We start from the raw sequence: 18,096 nt of genomic DNA, 5'->3' as shown, positions 1-18,096 counted from the left end.
TTCCTTCACTGTCGCTGTGTCAAAATTCTTGAACTTTTACCTAGCAGCATTGTGAGAGCACCTTCACCACACAGACTGCAGCCAAAAAAGGAGGTTCACCACCACCTTCTCAAGGGCAACTAGGGATGAGCAATAAGTGCCAGCCTTGCCGGTGATACACACAGCCCAAGAATGAATTTTAAAAGAAGAAAAATGTCACTTTGTTTGACAAAATAAAACTCCAGCTGCTAAAGTTTAAGGTAAACAAATTTATCTTAAAACATCATTATGTGGAATTTTTAAAATAATAAATCAACAACTCAAGTAATTGCACAAAAATGCTGTTACACTTACAACAATGGAGGTAGGCACTTCGCGCAAGGAATATGATGCCTTGTTTGGCAGTGGCAGATTGCCAATCAGTTCATATACAGCGTAGAAAGATGAAAGCAGGTTTATCAGAGCTAGGAATGACTTAAAGCACACAAAAACTTATATTAATATTTATAAAAATTAAATGAGTTTCATAGTAATAATGAAGGAAAATTCAACAACATAAAACACAGGTAACAAGTTCAACAAAAGCATGACCAGTTAATTGTCCCCAGCCTAGATACACCCAAAGGTCATAATTTTATATGGAGCAAAATACAATGAAAAATGTTCCCCTGTAACTAATACAACCAATACAAACTGTCTCCATGGTGATTACAAACATCCACAAAAGTGACTACACTTCAAAGTACTTCATAGGCTGTGAAGGACTTTGAGACATTCGGTGGTTGTGAAAGGCACCATATAAATGCAAGTCTTTCTTTTTTCTTTTCCCCCCCATAAGGCTAATTGTGATAACGAACAGACCTGTATTGATCAATGGAAATGGACTGATAGATATTTTAAGTAGCTGCTAATCTGCACTCATAAGACTCACATATCAGCTTGGCTCAGGGAAACAGTTCACTCCAGATTTAGATGACATTTCTGTGCAGTACTGAGGGAGTGTGGTGCTGTCTTTCAGATGAGATATTAATGCAAGGTCCATCTGCACACTCAGGTTGACGTATGTGATCATATAATATGACTAGAAGAAAAAGAGGGCAGTTCTCCCATTGTCCTGGCCAATATTTATCTTTCAACTAAAAACAAAGCACAACTGTTTGTCCCATTACTGTTTGTAGGACCTTGCCACATTTCCTACATTACAACAATTCACCAAGGCTCCTTCGATAGCACCTTCCAAACCCATGACCACTACCATCTAGAAAGACAAGTGCAGCAGATGCATGGGAACACCACCACCTGGAAGTTCCCCTCCAAGTCACTCACCATCCTGACTTGGAAATATATCGCCGTTACTTCACTGTTACTGGGTCAAAATCCTGGAACTCCCTTCCTAACAGCACTGTAGGTGTACCCACACCACATGGACTGCAGCGCTTCAAGAAGGCAGCTCACCACCACCTTCTCAAGGGCAACTAGGGATGGGCAATAAATGCTGGCCTAGCCAGCGAAGCCCACTTCCCATGAATGAATTTTAAAAAGTGACCACACTTTATTGGCCACAAAGAAATTTGGGTCATCTAGAAGTTCTTTATTATCATATATTGAAAATATGCCATTCTTCCAAAAATCAACAGTATTGGGCCATCTTATTGACCGAATGTTCATGAGGATCTGCTCATGGAATACAACTAGTTGAAAGTGAGATGAAATGTTTTGTTCAATAAAATGTCACAAATTATTTTTCTCAACCCACATTTGAAAATTTTAATTGCTTCATGGTCTTTTCTACACAGCTTTCGTTAGCAGCGATATTTCTATATAATTCTATTTTGTTCAAACTATAAAATATCATAATGTCAATGCATTTAGTGAATTAAGTATACACAATATTGTATAAGAGTAAGTTCAGCAGCATTCTGAACTAATTACTGTGCAGCCTTCAGCAGTTATGTACAAAAATATCCTGAATAGGATTTTCCTACTCAATTTCCCCATCCCTACCTGAAAGCATTTTCAACATCTAACATTCTGTAGACACCTGTTACCCTGTGGTAGCTCACCCAAGTGGCATTAGCCATGCACGAGTATTAATAAGACGTTCTAATGCCTAGTCTAATCTTGTCCTCACCCCATGTCCACATATTTGCGCTTCTAGCAAGTTTCGCTGGTTTTTAATCAGGGTGATTGAGGCCAATCATAGCACCCAACTGAGATCAGTTAACTCAGCACAGACCAGGAATCAAACTTGTGACCTTCACACACTAAATGGCTTAGTTCTACAAGTTTGTACAATCGAAAAATTATCACTTGGGTGATTTCAATTTACACATGGACTGGGTAAACCTGATCAGTACTAATGCTGTGGAGGATGAATTCCTGGAGTGTGTACGTTGAAGAATCAACTAGTGATCAGGCTATTTTAGATTTTGTATTATGTAATCAGAAAGGGCTAATTAATAACCTTGCTATAAAGGAGCCTTTAGGAAATAGTGACCATAATGTGATGGAGCTTCACATTAAATTTAAATGTAATATAGATCATTCTGAAACTAGGGTCTTAAGTCTGAACAAAGGAAACAATAAAGGTATGAGGGGCAAGTTGGCTATAGGGGGTGGATTGGGAAAATACACTGAAGATTTGATGGTAGACAAGCAATGGCTAGTATTTGAAGTGCTACTGCATGATCTACAACAGATCAACATTCCTCTAAGGTACAAATACCCAATGGGAAAGGTGAGTCAACTGTGGCTAACAAAGGAAGTTAAAGATTGCATTAGGTCAAAGGAAATGGCTTCTAACGATGCCAGAAAAAGTGGTCAGCCTGAGGATTGACAGCAGTTTAGAACTCAGCAAAGGATGACCAAGAAACTGATAAAAGAAAGAGAATATGAATGCAAGCTAGAAAGAAACAAAGGTGGACTGTAAAAGCTTCTTTAGGTATGTGAAAAGGAAAAGATTGGCTTAGACAAACATGGGCCCATTACAGGTTGAGACAGGAGGATTTATAGTGGAGAATAGGGAAATGGCAGAGAAACTTAACAATTACTTTGTGTCTTTCTTCACAGAAGATGACACAGAAAACTTCCCAGCTTTACCAGACAACCAAAAGACTTGTGAAACTGGGGAACTGAAAGAAATCAGTATTAGTAAAGAGGTAGCACTTGAAAAGTTAACTGGATCAAAAGTTGATAAATCCCCTGGACCAGGTGAGCTACGACGTAGAGTGTTGAAGGAGGTGGCTAAAGAGATAGTGGGTGCATTGATGGTTATCTTTCAAAATTATATAGATTTTGGGGAGATTCCTACAGGCTGGAAAGTAGCAAATGTAACCCCACTATTTAAGAAAGGAGCGAGAGGGAGAATGGAGAACTATAGACCTTGTTTGATGTCAGTAGTAGGGGAAATGTTAGAATCCATTATAAAGGATGTGATAACTGGACATTTAGAAAATAATGGTAAAATTGCACAGAGTCAACATGGATTTATGAAAGGGAAATCATGCTTGGCAAACATGTTGGAGCTCATTGAGAATGTTAGTTGTAGCATAGATAAAAGAGAACCGGTGGATGTGGTGTATTTGGATTTGCAGAAGGTTTTTGAAAAGGTCCCACACAGGAGGTTAGTAAACAAAATTAGAGTACATGGGGTTAGGGGTAATGCACTAATGTGGATTGAGAATTGGTTAACAGGCAAAAAGTTGAGAGTAGGAATGAACAGATCATTCTCAGGGTGGCAGGCTGTTACTAGATACCACAAGGATCAGTGCTAGGATCACAGCTGTTCACAATCTATTTTTTTTAATATATTCATTTTATGGGATGTGGGCTTCGCTGGCTGAGCCAGCATTTATTGCCCATCCCTAATTGCTCTTGAGAAGGTATTAGTGAGCTGCCTTCTTGAACCGCTGCAGTCCATATGGTTTAGGTACACCCACAGTGCTGTTAGGAAGAGTGTCCCAGGATTTTGACCCAGTGACAGTAAAGGAACAGCGATATGTTTCCAAGTCAGGATGGTGAGTGACTTGGAGGGGAACATCCAGGTGGTGGTGTTCCCATCTATCTGCTGCGCTTGTCCTTCTAGATGGTAGTGGTCATGGGGTTTGGAAGGTGCTGCCGAAGGAGCCTTGGTGAATTTCTGCAGTGCATCTTGTAGATGGTACACACTGCTGCTGATGATTTGGACGTGGGGACCAATTGTAATATTTCAAAATTTGCTGATGACACAAAACTAGGTGGGAATGTAAGTTGTGAGGAAGATGCAAGGAGGCTTCAAGCGGACTTGGACAGATTAAACGAATAAGCAAGAACATGGCAGATGGAATGCAATGTGAGTAACTGTAAAGTTATCCACTTTTTTGGTAGGAAAAACAGAAATGCAGAGTATTTCTTAAATGGTGAAAGGTTGGGAAGGTTGGGAAGGGACCTGGGTGTCTTTGTTCAAAAGTCACTAAAAGCGAGCATGCAGGCGCCACAATCAATTAGGAAGGCAAATGGTATGCTGGCTTTTCAGATGTCTTGCTGAAATTATATATAGCCTTGGTGAGACTGTCCCTGGAGTATTGTGTACAATTTTGGTCTCCTTATCAAAGAAATGATGTCCTTGCCATAGAGGGAGTGCAACAGGGGTTCAGCAGACTAATCCCTGGGATGCCAGGATTCTCTTATGAAGAGAGATTGAGGAAAGTGGGCCTGTATTCTCCAAAGTTTGAAGAATGAGAGATACGAGTGTTTCATTGAAACTTACAAAATTCTTAAAGGACGTGGCAGGGTGGACACAGGTAGGATGTTTCTCCTGGCTGGTGAGAACTGGTGACACAGTTTTCAGAATAAGGGGCAGGCCATTTAAGACTTAGATGAGGGGAACTTCTGTAATCAGAGGCTGGTGAATCTTTGGAATTTTCTACCCCAGAGGGCTGTGAAAACTCAGTCATTGAGCATGTTGAAGACAGAAATTGATAGCTTTCTGGAGACTAATGGCATTAAGGGATATGGGGGTAGCGTGGGAAAGTGGCATTGAAGTAGACTATCAGCCATGATCTAATTGAATGGAGGGGCAGGCTCGATGGGCTGAATGGCCTACGCCTGTTCCTATGCTGCTATGTTCCACTTAAGCTCAGGAATTGAATTTTAGTAGTGCCCTCGAACTTCATACTAAAATAATGAAAAGAAGGCATAGTCATTTGGTAGTACAGACCTTGAGTAGTGCTGAAAAAAGAGACATGGTTAAGTTTCTCGTCTTGCATTCATCAGGACACTTGCGAGAATACCAATTGCCACCATTGCATGAATCAATATTCATTGAACTTATGAACTTGGCAACTTGCACATTTGAGCTCAGTTTTAATGACACCCTGTCTGTTCAGATAGATGGTGTTGGGTTCCTTGAGAAACGTGTCTTCAATGGAATGACACGTAACCTCCTACCTCTCCCATATTTCCAAAATGTGGATGATACGTTTGCTGTATTTAAATCCACGGCTGCACGTTACAATTTCCTTACATGTCTTAATGGGCTCAATCCTGCGCTCAAATTCACCTATGAAATGGAGCAGTCAAATGAACTCCCCTTCCTTGAAGTACTAGTTGAGAAATCTGCCAGGGGGTTCTCTGCCACCGTCTACTGCAAGCCTACCTTCACTGGTCAATATATGTGTTGGGATTCTTACAGTTCCACATGCTATAAGATTGGTCTTATTGGCAACCTTGTAAATAGGGCCTGAGCCATTTGCTCACCATGCAAGCTTGATGCTGAGATAGGGCACATCAAAGGCATCCTGCAGGATAATGGCTACCCTGATCAAAGCATTTTGCACTGTATATCACACAAGCTCATGAATGGGCCTAAGACCGTCACTTTTGGCCCTGAAAAGTGCCTGGTCTTCAGATTAGCCTGGAAGGGCAAGGTATCTGAAAATTTGAGCAACAGGTGAAACTAGCTGTTTCGCCCTGCTACTATACAGTAGCAACACGAGTGTTTTTTGCCACGAACAGGATACTGCCATTAAGCCAAAAAGACATTCTGCCTATCACACAAATGAGTAATGGGTATATTAATTTCAGTGCCAGTATGATGCTAGGTATGTAGGCTGTATGTCCCAAAGACTGGCAGATCGTATCAAACAGCATTTCTCAGCCGCTGTTCGCAATGGGCAGGGTACAGACCTTACACAACCAGCCCGTGCTTGCAAAACTCAAAACACAGTGTCCAACATTAGATGTGATTCCACACTTGGACAACATTTTCTGAATAATCTTCAATGTGCTAAAAATTATACTGACAACCAGTTTAAGATTGTCAGTCGGGCCCGCAGTGTGGCGCATTTGCGTGTACTGGGAGCTACATATATTAATATACAGGGCCCTGCTCTTGACCAATCAGGGTCTAGCTGCCTGGTTTAAATTTCAAACAATGCTCGGTAGTTAACTGTCAGTCACCATCAGTGGCGCATTCTCCATGGTAACACCACTTGTCAACCAATTAGCATTCTCTTCACATACAATATAAAATGTTGTCTTCTCCTTATATTAGTGTTCTTGCGAAATGGGCAAGATGAAAAGTTCAGACATTCCCTTTTTTCAACAATAGAGAGGAAAGAAGCTCAGAATCTTGCTGCTATATAACATCAAAAATTCATCTGACAACTAAAATTGAAATAAATCTACATTATTGAAGTAAAATGAATCAGGAAGTCGTAAAATACATTTACACAATCAGATAATGGAGGGAGATTCAACCTTTAAACTATGAACTTTCTTATTCACAGTAATCTGCTGAACAAGTTATTGCTCCGTTAGGGTGAAAGGCCAATACAATATTAAAGGGTAAATCTTCTGATTGCACTTTCTGGCTGCAGACTCTTGTCCGCAATGAAATGAATAGGTGGAAATTCATAGGCTGTATTATCATAATTCCATGATTTACATTGTTGCAGGTGAGGTTCCATGTTGCAAGAGTGCAATCAGAAACGTATGCTTAAGTAACAACTAAAATCATATCCTAAAAATGTTGACCGTAGAATCACTACCTATAAGAAATTGTTTCAATATAAATCAAACTGCTACAACTTTTTAAAATTTAACATTGTCTTAAGATGTAGAAAAGATAGATTTCTACTTAATTTAAGTTTAACTGCTCTTTTCCTTATTTGCTAGTTGTTTTTAAATACTAACCACAACCCACAAGACCTTCATTTTGCAGCAGAAGTTCAAATTCTAGACAAATAATTAATAAAAAGAGGAAGTACGATATGGCTCAGCCGATGGTAAATGCTGAGTTGTTTAAATCCCAAAGGGGAACGTGAAAGAACTGCCACAGCTTGTTTTACAATTTGTATAAATTTTGCGATGCGTGCGTTAATATTAATAAGGCTACCAAGTCTTATAGCTTTTTACAAAACTAGATTAAATATTTATTAATAGAAGAAATGACTTTAAATACATACATAGATCTACTAATTACTACTATGATAATTTCTAAATTCCCTAATCAATTTAACTCCCAGTTACACTTTCGTTAAGGCAACAGTAAGACACATAGATTTTAAAAGACCCTGGCAAAGAAACATGATACCCTGAGCAAGTCAATTTCCAAGTGAGTTTTCTTAACTTCAGTCCTTTGAAGGCAGCAGCTTGAGGCATAGATGCTGAAGGCTTTTCCACACACTTGTAAGATCTTAAAAATGCCTTCCCTTACAAGCAGCCTTTGCTCCTTCTTTATACATATCTTTCTCTTTGAATGCAAATCCCCATTGTTTCACTATGTCTTTGGACTTAATCGCCCTGGCAACGAAACATAGCACTAAGTTTTACCAGTAATCTTTGGGAAAAATCAACACACCGGCCAGAATTTTCCAGTCACCGTGCAGGCTTGGTGGGGGAGAGCGGCTGCAAATCGGACCACCGCCGGCGATCAGGCTGTGATCACCATTTCACAATGGCTGGCCAATTAACGGCTAGCCAGCGTGAATCGTGCGCTGCAGCGCTGCCTGTGGGGAGGAGGATGAGTGCAGAACTGCATGCATGCACATGGGTGCGTGCAGTAAAAGCTCCCTGGGGCACAGGGAGCTGAAGCTTTTTGAACATAAAAAATAAAGAATTTAAAAATGTTAATAACATGTCCCCTCATGTGACTCTGTCACATGAGCAGGGACATGTTACAAATTAGGGAAATTTTTTTTTTTAAATCACTGATCGAAGCCTATCCCGCCCGTGGATGAGGTTTCACAAAAAAATTGAAATTTCGCCCACTCGCCAACCCTAAGGTTGGATGGGCAGCAAAAAATTTCATTTAATTAGAACTTTAGTGGCCTTAATGGGCTTGTTAGTTGTCGGCAGGCGTGCTGCTGACTCCTGCGCGCACCCGCCAACCGAAATATCGCGCATCCTTTTATGCTCATTCAAGTCGGGCATGTTTCCATCCGACAAGCACAATATTCTGCCCACCATTTCTAAACTTCACCTGGTTCGATGATACATTTCACCCCTCCTTTGAAAACAACCTAATCTGGTTTATTTCAAAATGCCAATGTTCCCTTGACACCTTTGTTTCTAAACTTCCCCATGTTTATCTAATTAACATTTCAAACTTAACCTCTCTTAGACTAAAGCACCCAAACTAGCTGCCTCTAATTCAATTAAATCTCTCTCACACATACACACGGACACATAGGACAGGATTTTCCCGTCGGCAAGCGGGCCCCGCCCCCCGATTGTAAAATGACGCGCGGTGACGTCGGGCGGAACTCCCGACGTCCCTGCACCCCATTTAAATTTTCCGATAGGCGGGGGTGCAGCAAAATCAGCTGCAGGCCTGTCGACCTGTCAATGGCAATTAAGGCCATTGACAGAGTAATTAAACTAATTAGTGGGCCTGCCCGTCCAACCTTAAGCAGGCCAGGAGCCCCGGCAGGAATTAGAAAAACCACGGGCGTGATGAGGTTTCATGTAGGTTTTAAAAATTTTTAATAAAGTTTTTGTAAAAATTATGGACATGTCCCAACTCATGTGACAGTGTCACATGAGGCGACATGTTAGGGAAATTTTATTTTTCTATTTTTAGCTTTTTTACATTTAGAGCCGATCTCCCTGAGGCATTACTTAGCCTCAGGGACATGACTGCGTTCTTTTGTGCACAATAGCGAAAGAACGCACTCTCGATTTATGATTCCCCCCCCACCTGCACAGGGAGCGCACAACAGCACTTCTGTGCAGACGTCACATAAAATGGCGCCGCACCCCCGATTGGGGGTGCCGATCGGAAACGCGCCTGTGCGCGCCCACCCTTCAACTTCGCCCCCGATGGGGGGAAAATCCTGCCCATAGACACAGAAACATTCCATAGATAAAGACAAAATACTGCAGATGCTGGAAATCTGAAACAGAAACAAAAAATGCTGGAAAAACTCAGCAGGTCTGACAGCATCTGTGGAGAGAAAGGCAGAGTTAACGTTTCGAGTCTGTATGACCCTTCTTCAGTACTACTTCTTTAGCTCTGAAGAAAAGTCATAAGGACTTGAAACATTAACTCTGTCTTTCTCTCCATAGATGCTGTCAGACCTGCTGAGTAGACACATCCCATGATTACTCTATTTTACAATAAATTCCAATAACATTGAGAATTATTGTATCTTCTTGACAAAATACGGAACTTGAATATTACTGAAAAGAAAAACATGTTGCTGAAGCTTTCTGTCATACACTCATCAAGACAAACGCAAGGATGCCAAATTTCAAACGATCACAATAATTTATACTACAAAAGAAAGGTGTTGGTTAGTTGGCAAGTCAATTCTAATTGGTCAAGGCATGGCATGGAGAAAACAACGGGGAACTATTGGCTCCCCAGTCTTCTGGGTAATTCAAAGAAAGGTACAAGTCTTGAACATATTCCTTTCATTTGCAAAGAACAGGTCCCGGTGTACACTTCTGTACACAGAAATGTCACTTCTAGAAAGCATAAATGCTTTACACGTTACAAACTCGACTGATTATCTCGAATTGGTCATTAGTGTTGCTATTAGGAATATGTTCAAGCCTTGTGCCATTTTTGAATTACCAAAGCGTTTGGGGAGCCTATAGTTCCCAGATCCTTTCTCCACTTGCCAACCAATCTGTACCCTTTTCTTCTGTAGTATAAATTGTTGTGATTGTTTGGAATTTGGTATTTTTGCATTTGTCCTGATGAATGAAAGACAAAAAGCTTCGGCAACATGTCTCTCTTTTCAGCATTAAAAAAGTAAACGCAAGTTCCTATGATTATTGGAATGAGCTAAGACTGAAAACAATTTCTACAGAAATAAAATGAGAATTAACGGAAAACAGAGAACTGCAAATGGGTAACATCTTTGGAGTTAATGCAAACCTTTGCGTCACATAGAATTACGTAGAAGATACAATACAGAAACAGGCCATTTGGTCTAATGAGCCCATGCTGGTGCTTATTCTCAACTCAAGCCTGTTCTCATCTTTCCTCATTTAACCCTATCATCATAACTCTCTTCTTCATACGTTTACCTCGGCTTCCCTTAAATGCAGCTACACTATTTGCCTCAACCACTCTGTGGCAGTGAGTTTCACATTCTTACCACTCTCTGGGTGTTTCTTCTGAATCCCATTTTGATTTCTTGGTGACCCTCTTATATTGGTGGCCTGTAGTTTAGCTCTTCCCCGCAAGTGGAAACAGTCTCTTCTGGATCTACTCTATCAGAACTTATCATAATTCTGATTCTTTGTCAGGTTAGTTCAGTGTTGGGCTTTCACTACTGGAATCTAGGTTCCAATTCATCTTAAGCTAATGAATTGAAAGTTTTATCTGGCTACAGGGGTCTTTTGTAAAATAGGTGTAGACAATTTAAATTGTGTGTAGATAGCAGAAAACTACCCGAAACAAATGAAAACTGGCAATTTGAGAGTACACATAATAGCTGGTGTAAGATACAGAAAACTGGGATACTACAAGGTGCTCCTTTGATAGAGGGAACTATTTACTGTACTGTATCTAACCTGGGACAGTTTGGCTCTGACATGAGTCACCTGAAATGGAAAGCATATCATTCCTTTGTACTGACATCACTTAAAATTCAGGGCTCCATTTCAAACTTCCCCCCCCTACCTTCTGACAACTTCTGTCTATAGGCTCCACTGGTGTTGGCTTGGGGTTGATCATTCTTGCATCATCTCTTCCACATTCCAGAACAGACCACAGCTCCATTACAAGGGCTTTAATGAACCCTAACAGCAAAAATAGATTCTAATGGTCAAATGATGACACACTAAAAATACAGTACATCAAAAATCTGACAGTTAACATATACCATATTGATTAATTGGATATTCTGTGTCAAATGGGTTGTTAGCGAAGCCGAAATTACTCACGTATGACTTATGACTTATTACCTTGAATATTTTTTAATCCTGTGGCTAAGACTGGTAATCTCATTACATACATCTTACATTTTTCAAAAATGTGAAAATCCAATATCATCAGCAGAAGGAAAGAAATAAGACCTGCATGTTTGGCAACATTTAAGGGAACACACAAAAGTGCTGACAGGAATAACAATGGGAATTTTAATATTATTTTCAATTGGCAAAGCTGAATCATAAATCTCAGCTGCAACCATAAATTATAGGATGCAGGAATACTTGTTGAAACCATGGGGGTTGAGGAATCTGGCACCTGTATTTGTAAGGTGGTAATGGTGAGAGGGTCTGAATACTGGGAGTAATGAGAAATTAGGTTTAGGAAGAATAGAAGGGGTTGCTGGTATCTGTAGGCAGACAAGGAAGGGACCAAGAGACTGGGAAAACTGAAATATGAGAGCAATGAGAGCAGCTGCAGCATGCAAAAAGTGGGACAGGCTGGGGTGTTGAAGGTTTGGGGGGGGACTGCAAGCCGCAGAAGCAGTGAACTTGCAATGATCAAAACGCCCTCTCTTCAATCCCTTCACTACCCCTTCCCACCATTCTTCCACTTCCATTGCCTCCTCAGTCTTTTTACACTACCCTCAACCACTTCCCACTTCCTGGGAAGTGTCCTGCAGTCAGCATCACAGTGAAGCAGGCCGAGAAGAGTGTCCTGCAGTCAGCATTGCAGTGAAGCAGTCCAAGAAGAGTGTCCTGCAGCCAGCGTCGCAGTGAAGCAGTCCAAGAAGAGTGGTCCTGCAGTCAGCATCGCGGTGAAGCAGTCGGGGAAGAGTGTCCTGCAGTCAGTTCTTGTTGAAAATTAAACAAGAGTGACATCACAAGCGCGAGAGAGCGGCAGAGAGATCAAAACCAGTGCAAGTGCAGGGAAGTTTCAAAAAAAGTGGTGTCAACACAAAGCTGAGAATTGATTGGTGAGTAGTGGGTAAGTGTTTTTCTCCAGTTTAAAATGGATTACGCTAAGGAAAGGTAAGACATCTAGTTTTTATTTAAAGTAGATAAATAATTTAACTATTTTTTAAAAAACTATTTAACTTAAAGTAAGGGTTTTTTTCAACTAGTGGCATGGCAGAGCAGCTCAGTCCCATGTTATGTACCACCTGCAACATGCGGGAAGTCCTAGACGCTCCTTGCGCTCTGACCGACCACGTGTACAGGAAGTACCACCAGCTGCAGCTACTCGAGCTCCGGGTTTTGGAGCTTGAGTGGCAGCTGGAGCCACTGAGGTGCATCCGCGAGGCTGAGTTTCATGAATAGCATTTTTTTAGACATGGTCACCCCACAGATTACAGAAGTGCAGACAGAGGGGGAATGGGTGACCATCGTTTAGAAGGTGTCAGGCAGGTAGTCAGGAAGTCCCCAGGGTGCATCTTGCTCAACAACCATTTTTTTGGGTTGGAAAACGGTGAGAGCACAAGTTCCTCTGGGGAGTGCAGTCATGCTCATGGCACTGAGTGGCTCAGCTGCACAGGCGGGGGGAGGAAAAAGAGGGGAAGAGCAATAGTGATAGGAAACTCGATAGTAAGGGGAACAGACAGGTGTTTCTGCGGCCACAGACGCGACTCCAGGATGGTATGTTACGTCCCTGGTGCCAGCGTAAATGATGTCACTGAACGGCTGCAGGGCATTCTAAAAGGGGAGGGCAAACAGACAGAGATCGTGGTACATATTGGAACCAATGACAGGTAGAAAGAGGGATGAGGTCCTGCAAGCAGAATTTAGGGAGCAGATTAAAAAACAGGACCGTAAAGGCAACAGTCTCTCGATTACTTCCAGTGCCACGCGCTAGCAGCTTTAGAAATAGGAGGTTAGTCTAGATGAATGCATGGCCGGAGAGATGGTGCAGGAAGGAGGGCTTTAGATTTCTGGGGTATTGGGACCATTTCTGGGGACGGTGGGACCTGTACAAGGCGGATGGGTTGTACCTGAACCGGAATGGGACCAACATCCTTGCGGGGAAGTTTGCTAGTGCTTTTGGGGAGGGTTTAAACTAACTTGTCAGGGGGATGGGATCCTAAGAGGAGGTTGAGCAGGAGAAGATGCACAGCCAAAATTAGAAGAGAGAGCAAGTAAGTCTGGGAGGCATAGTTAAGTCAGTTAAGGCACAAGGGAGTTTGGCAAAGTTGGATGGTATTTATTTTAATGCAAGGAGTCTGACGAATAAGGCAGATGAGTTGAGGGCACAAACTAACACATGGAAATTAACACAGAAGGGCAGGATTGGCAGCTCAATATTCCAGGATATAGGGTTTTCTGGCGAGATGGTAAGGAGGTAAAAGAGGAGGGGGTATCGCAATATTGATCAAGGAATCAATTACAGCAGGGAGGAGGGATGACATCTCAGAAGGCTCCTCAAATGAAGGCATGTGGGTAGAACTGAAAAACAAAAAAGGTTGCTGGGAGTGTACTATAGGCCCCCAAACAGTCAGAGAGAAATAGAAGAGCAGATGTGTAGGCAAATTTCAGAGAAGTGTAAAAATAGTAGGGTAGTAATAGTGGGGCATTTCAACTTCCCCAACGTTAACTTGGTTAGTCATAGTGTGATAGGTTTAGAGGGAGCGGAATTCAAATGCATCCAGGTGAGCTTTTTAAGCCAGTACGTAGAAGGTCCTACAAGAGAGGGGACGTCCTGGACTTAATTTTAGGGAATGAAGCCGGGCAAGTGGTAGGGGTATTAGTGGGGTAGCAGTTTGCAGATAGTGATCATAACTCTGTTAGATTCAAGATTGTTATGGAAAAGGACAGGAATGGGCCAGAAATCAGGGTTCTAAATTGGGGGAAGGCCAATATTAATAAGATCAGATATGATTTGGCCAAAGTGGACTGGGAGCAGCTACTTTTAGGTAAATCTGTGTCAGAGCAGTGGGAGTCATTCAAGAAGGAAATAGGGAGATTACAGGCCAACATATTCCAGTGAAGATAAAGGGTGGGACCAACAAATCCAGGGAACCCTAGATGTCGAGGGATATACAGGATTGGATAAAGAGAAAAAGGGAGGGTTCTAAATGAATAATTTGTGTTGGTGTTCACAAGTGAGAGGGACAACATGAGTATGGAAATCAGGCAGAAGGACTGTGATATAATTAAAGAAATTAGCATAGAAAGGGAGGGGGTTCTAAGTGGTCTGGCAGGCTTAAAAGTAGATAAATCTCCAGGCCCGGATGAAATGTCTCCCAGGCTGTTGAGTGAGGCAAGGGAGGAGATAGCAGGGGCACTGGCAATAATTTTCAATACCTCTCTGGCCACAGGAGAAGTGCCAGAGGACTGGAGGACAGCCAGTGTGGTACCGTTATTCAAGAAGGGAGGAAGGGATAAATCCGGGAACTACAGGCCAGTGAGTCTAACCCAGTGCTGGGGAAACTATTGGAAGCAATTCTGAGGGACACTTGGAGAGGCAGGGGTTAATCAAGGTCAGTCAGCTTGTTTTTCTTAAGGGGGGAGGGAGGTCATGCTTGATCAATTTGATTGAAATTTTCGCAGAGGTGGCCAGGTGTGTAGATGAGGGCAATGCATTCGACGTAGTCTACTTGGACATCAGCAAGGCTTTTGATAACGTCCCACATGGGAGACTGATAACGAAGGTAAGAGCCCATGGGATCCAAGGCAATTTGGCAAATTGGATCCAGAATTGGCTGAGTGGCAGGAAGCAGAGGGTGATGGTCGAGGGGTATTTTTGTGACTGGATGCCTGTGTCCAGTGGGGTTCCACAGGGATCGGTGTTGGGTCCCTTGCTGTTTGTGGTATATATAAACGATTTAGACTTGAACATAGGAGGGTTGATCAGTAAGTTCGCAGATGACATGAAAATTGGCAGGGTGGTAAATAGTGAGCAGGATAGCCTTAGATTACAGGGGGATATAGACGGGCTGTTCAGATGGGCTAATCAATGGCAAATGGAATTTAATCTGGATACGTGTGAGGTGATGCACTTGGGCAGGACAAACAAGGCATGGGAATACACGATGAATGGTAGGACCCTGGGAAGTACCGAGGATCAGAGGGACCTTGGTGTGCATGTCCACCAGTCCCTTAAGGTAGCGGGACAGGTAGATAAGGTGGTTAAGACGACATATGGGATACTTGCCTTTATTAGCCGAGGCATAGAATATAAGCGCAGGGAGGTTATGCTGGAACTGTATAAAACGCTGGTTAGGCCACAGCTAGAGTACTGCATGCAGTTCTGGAATCTGCATTGTAGGAAGGATGCGATTGTAGTGGAGAGAGTGCAGAGAAGATTTACCAGGATGTTGTCTGGGCTGGAGAGTTTTAGTTATGAGGAGAGATTGGATAGACTGGGGTTATTTTCCCTGGAGCAGATGAGAGGCATCGCTGAGGTGTATAAAATTGAGGGGCATAGATAGGGTAGGCAGTTAAGTACTTTTCCCCATGGTGGGGGGATCAATAACCAGGGGGCATAGATCTAAGGTAAGGGGCAGGAGGTTTAGAGGGGATGTGAGGAAGAATTCTTTCAGCCAGAGGGTGGTGGGAATCCAGAACTCACTGCCTGAAAGGGTGCTGTAGACCTCTTATGACTCTATGACACTTTATTTTCCCATTCCCTTCGCTCCTTTTTCTACCCAACTGAAGAGTATAATCACTGCAGTCGAGAGATCAGAGAGATAAGAAGCAAAAGAAGTGCTGCTAAAAATTTTTTATATATTGCACTGAGAACTGAAGGTTGACATTGGGGGAGTAGGAGAGTAGGCCTAAAGCAGCCCAGCAAAGGCAAGAAGGTGAGAGGTGGAACAAGAGTAGAAAGAAGGGCTTAAAGCAGCGCTGTAATGAGCCGACAGTAGGAGGTGGGAAGGAGCTATGAAAGTCAGAGCAGTGGCTCCTCACTCTCTCAGTGACAATTTTAAATTGATGAACGTTTGTAACTGACTCCATAAAGAGAAAAAATAGTTTTGTCCTATTCATTCTGTTGAAACCACATATATTAAAAATCTGGAAATTGTCCTAGTACCTCAAGTCTTTCCTGACAATCAAGTTCATCCTGGTGACACTGTACTTTTATTGGTTTTAATGACCTGCCTACAATTAGCTGCTCAAAACTACACAATTTTCTAACTGTGCCCTAACTATTGCCTTGTAAAAATGTTATTAGCTCTTTTAGAGGTCTTTATCTGTCTTTATATGATTGCACTTATACATTCAGGGAATTGATGTAGCTGAACCTGTCTGTTCATCCACATATTCCAGCAGTTGAATGTATACTCAATGCATTCATTGCTTCCCTTCTGGCAATATATTACTGTATATTTCTGCAAATAAAGACAAATCTCTCAGGCATCTGTCAATTCTGTTCCATCAAGTGTTTTATCTCTGTAGTCAGAGAGAGCTGGAATTTAACACATTGGAACTGGCGGAAACCAGGTAGGGGTGGGCAGTTGAAATGAATGCAGTAACTTACCTATTTGCCTTCCCACCATTTCCCAGTATTAATTTGCTTTCTTCAGAAAAAAAGGAAACTAAAAATCAGAGGGCAAGTTTCCTTCGGGTCTATGCTATGATTTATCTTATTTATAATTTATATAAAATGATTTGTACACGGACATAGGAAGAATGATACTGAAGCTTGTTGTGATACCAAACTAGAGACCATGGCAAACTATAAGGATGAACATAGAACATATATAGCTAGTGGAGTATCCAGATAGGTGGCAGATTGTTCAATGCAGAAAATTGTGAAATGGTATATTTTGATAAAAAGAACAGTAATCCTAAATGGTAAGATTCTTTACAGGGTGACAGACCAGAGATTACACAAATCTACAACACTGAAACAGGTCTATGTTAATCATTATACTCCATGATCTGAAAAGATAGGAGCACAGGTAGGAAAAGCTATAAAAAGGTAAATGAGATTGTAATGTTTATATAAAGAAACAGGACACTGAATCTAAAAGCAAGTTAAGTTCAGACATATAGTATGGTACAACTTTTGGGCATCTCAAAGAAAATGCAAGTTATGAAAAGGGTATGGTACGTAACTGCTAACATAATAGCAGAAATCAGAAGTTATAATTATGAAGGAAAGCTCAAATAGTTGAATTTTCCTCATCTGAACTTGGACAGTTATAACTGAATATAGTAGAGGTTTTTAAGATTATGAAAATTTTTGACAGAGTAAGTGGCAAAAGTCTGTTGCCACTGATTGACATGATGATTACAAGGCAACATAGGAAATAATGAAAAAATGAAGGCTGAAGTTATATTTTTTATTCACATAGAGAATTATTAGAGTATTACTGAAAGAAGAGGCATGCTATCAAAGCTTTTCATTTTGCACTCATCAGGACAGCTATGCAAAATTGCCAACAGTAAAGGGAGTAAATTTATACTGCATGAGAAGAGAATGCTGATTGGTTGGTTGAGGAGTTGCCATGGAGAATGCAGCGTGAAAGAAGTTAAGTGTTAACTGCCAAGCTTTTGTTCAAAATTCAAACCAGGCAGGTCAGCTCTGATAGGTCAAGGCATTGCCATGGGGAATGAACCAGGGAATGACGGTTCCCCAAGCTTTTATTTATTTGGAAAAGGCATAATGTATGGACATGCTCCTTCTGTCTGCAAAGGACATGGCTCTGTGTGCGAATACATGAGCCAAACTGCGAGCCCAACTAATCTTCAACTAGTTCTCAGTGTAACCCTTAGCACAATCAGGATAGTTTAGCAAGTGATTTCCAATCATGGATT

General features: G+C 41.6%; 1 protein-coding gene across 5 annotated transcripts in view; it reads right to left on the bottom strand.

Annotated features, from left to right (window-relative positions):
* Positions 1 to 18,096, bottom strand: part of tbc1d32 (TBC1 domain family, member 32) — a 411,412-nt gene that overhangs the window by 208,579 nt on the left and 184,737 nt on the right. For 4 of the 5 annotated variants that reach the window (XM_078542168.1, XM_078542172.1, XM_078542170.1 and 1 more), the window contains 2 exons: positions 11,093 to 11,211; positions 334 to 453 (listed from right to left, as the gene is read on the bottom strand). In XM_078542168.1, the coding sequence (XP_078398294.1) occupies positions 334 to 453; positions 11,093 to 11,211 (239 nt within the window). The remainder of the gene's footprint in view (positions 1 to 333; positions 454 to 11,092; positions 11,212 to 18,096) is intronic. The other variant, XM_078542171.1, reaches the window with a different exon arrangement.

The sequence above is a fragment of the Cetorhinus maximus genome, chromosome 5 (assembly GCF_964194155.1).
Source record: "Cetorhinus maximus chromosome 5, sCetMax3.hap1.1, whole genome shotgun sequence".
Classification (NCBI taxonomy): Eukaryota; Metazoa; Chordata; class Chondrichthyes; order Lamniformes; family Cetorhinidae; genus Cetorhinus; species Cetorhinus maximus.
The sequence above is the reverse complement of the archived record's forward strand: the minus strand, read 5'-3'. Positions and strand labels throughout refer to the sequence as shown.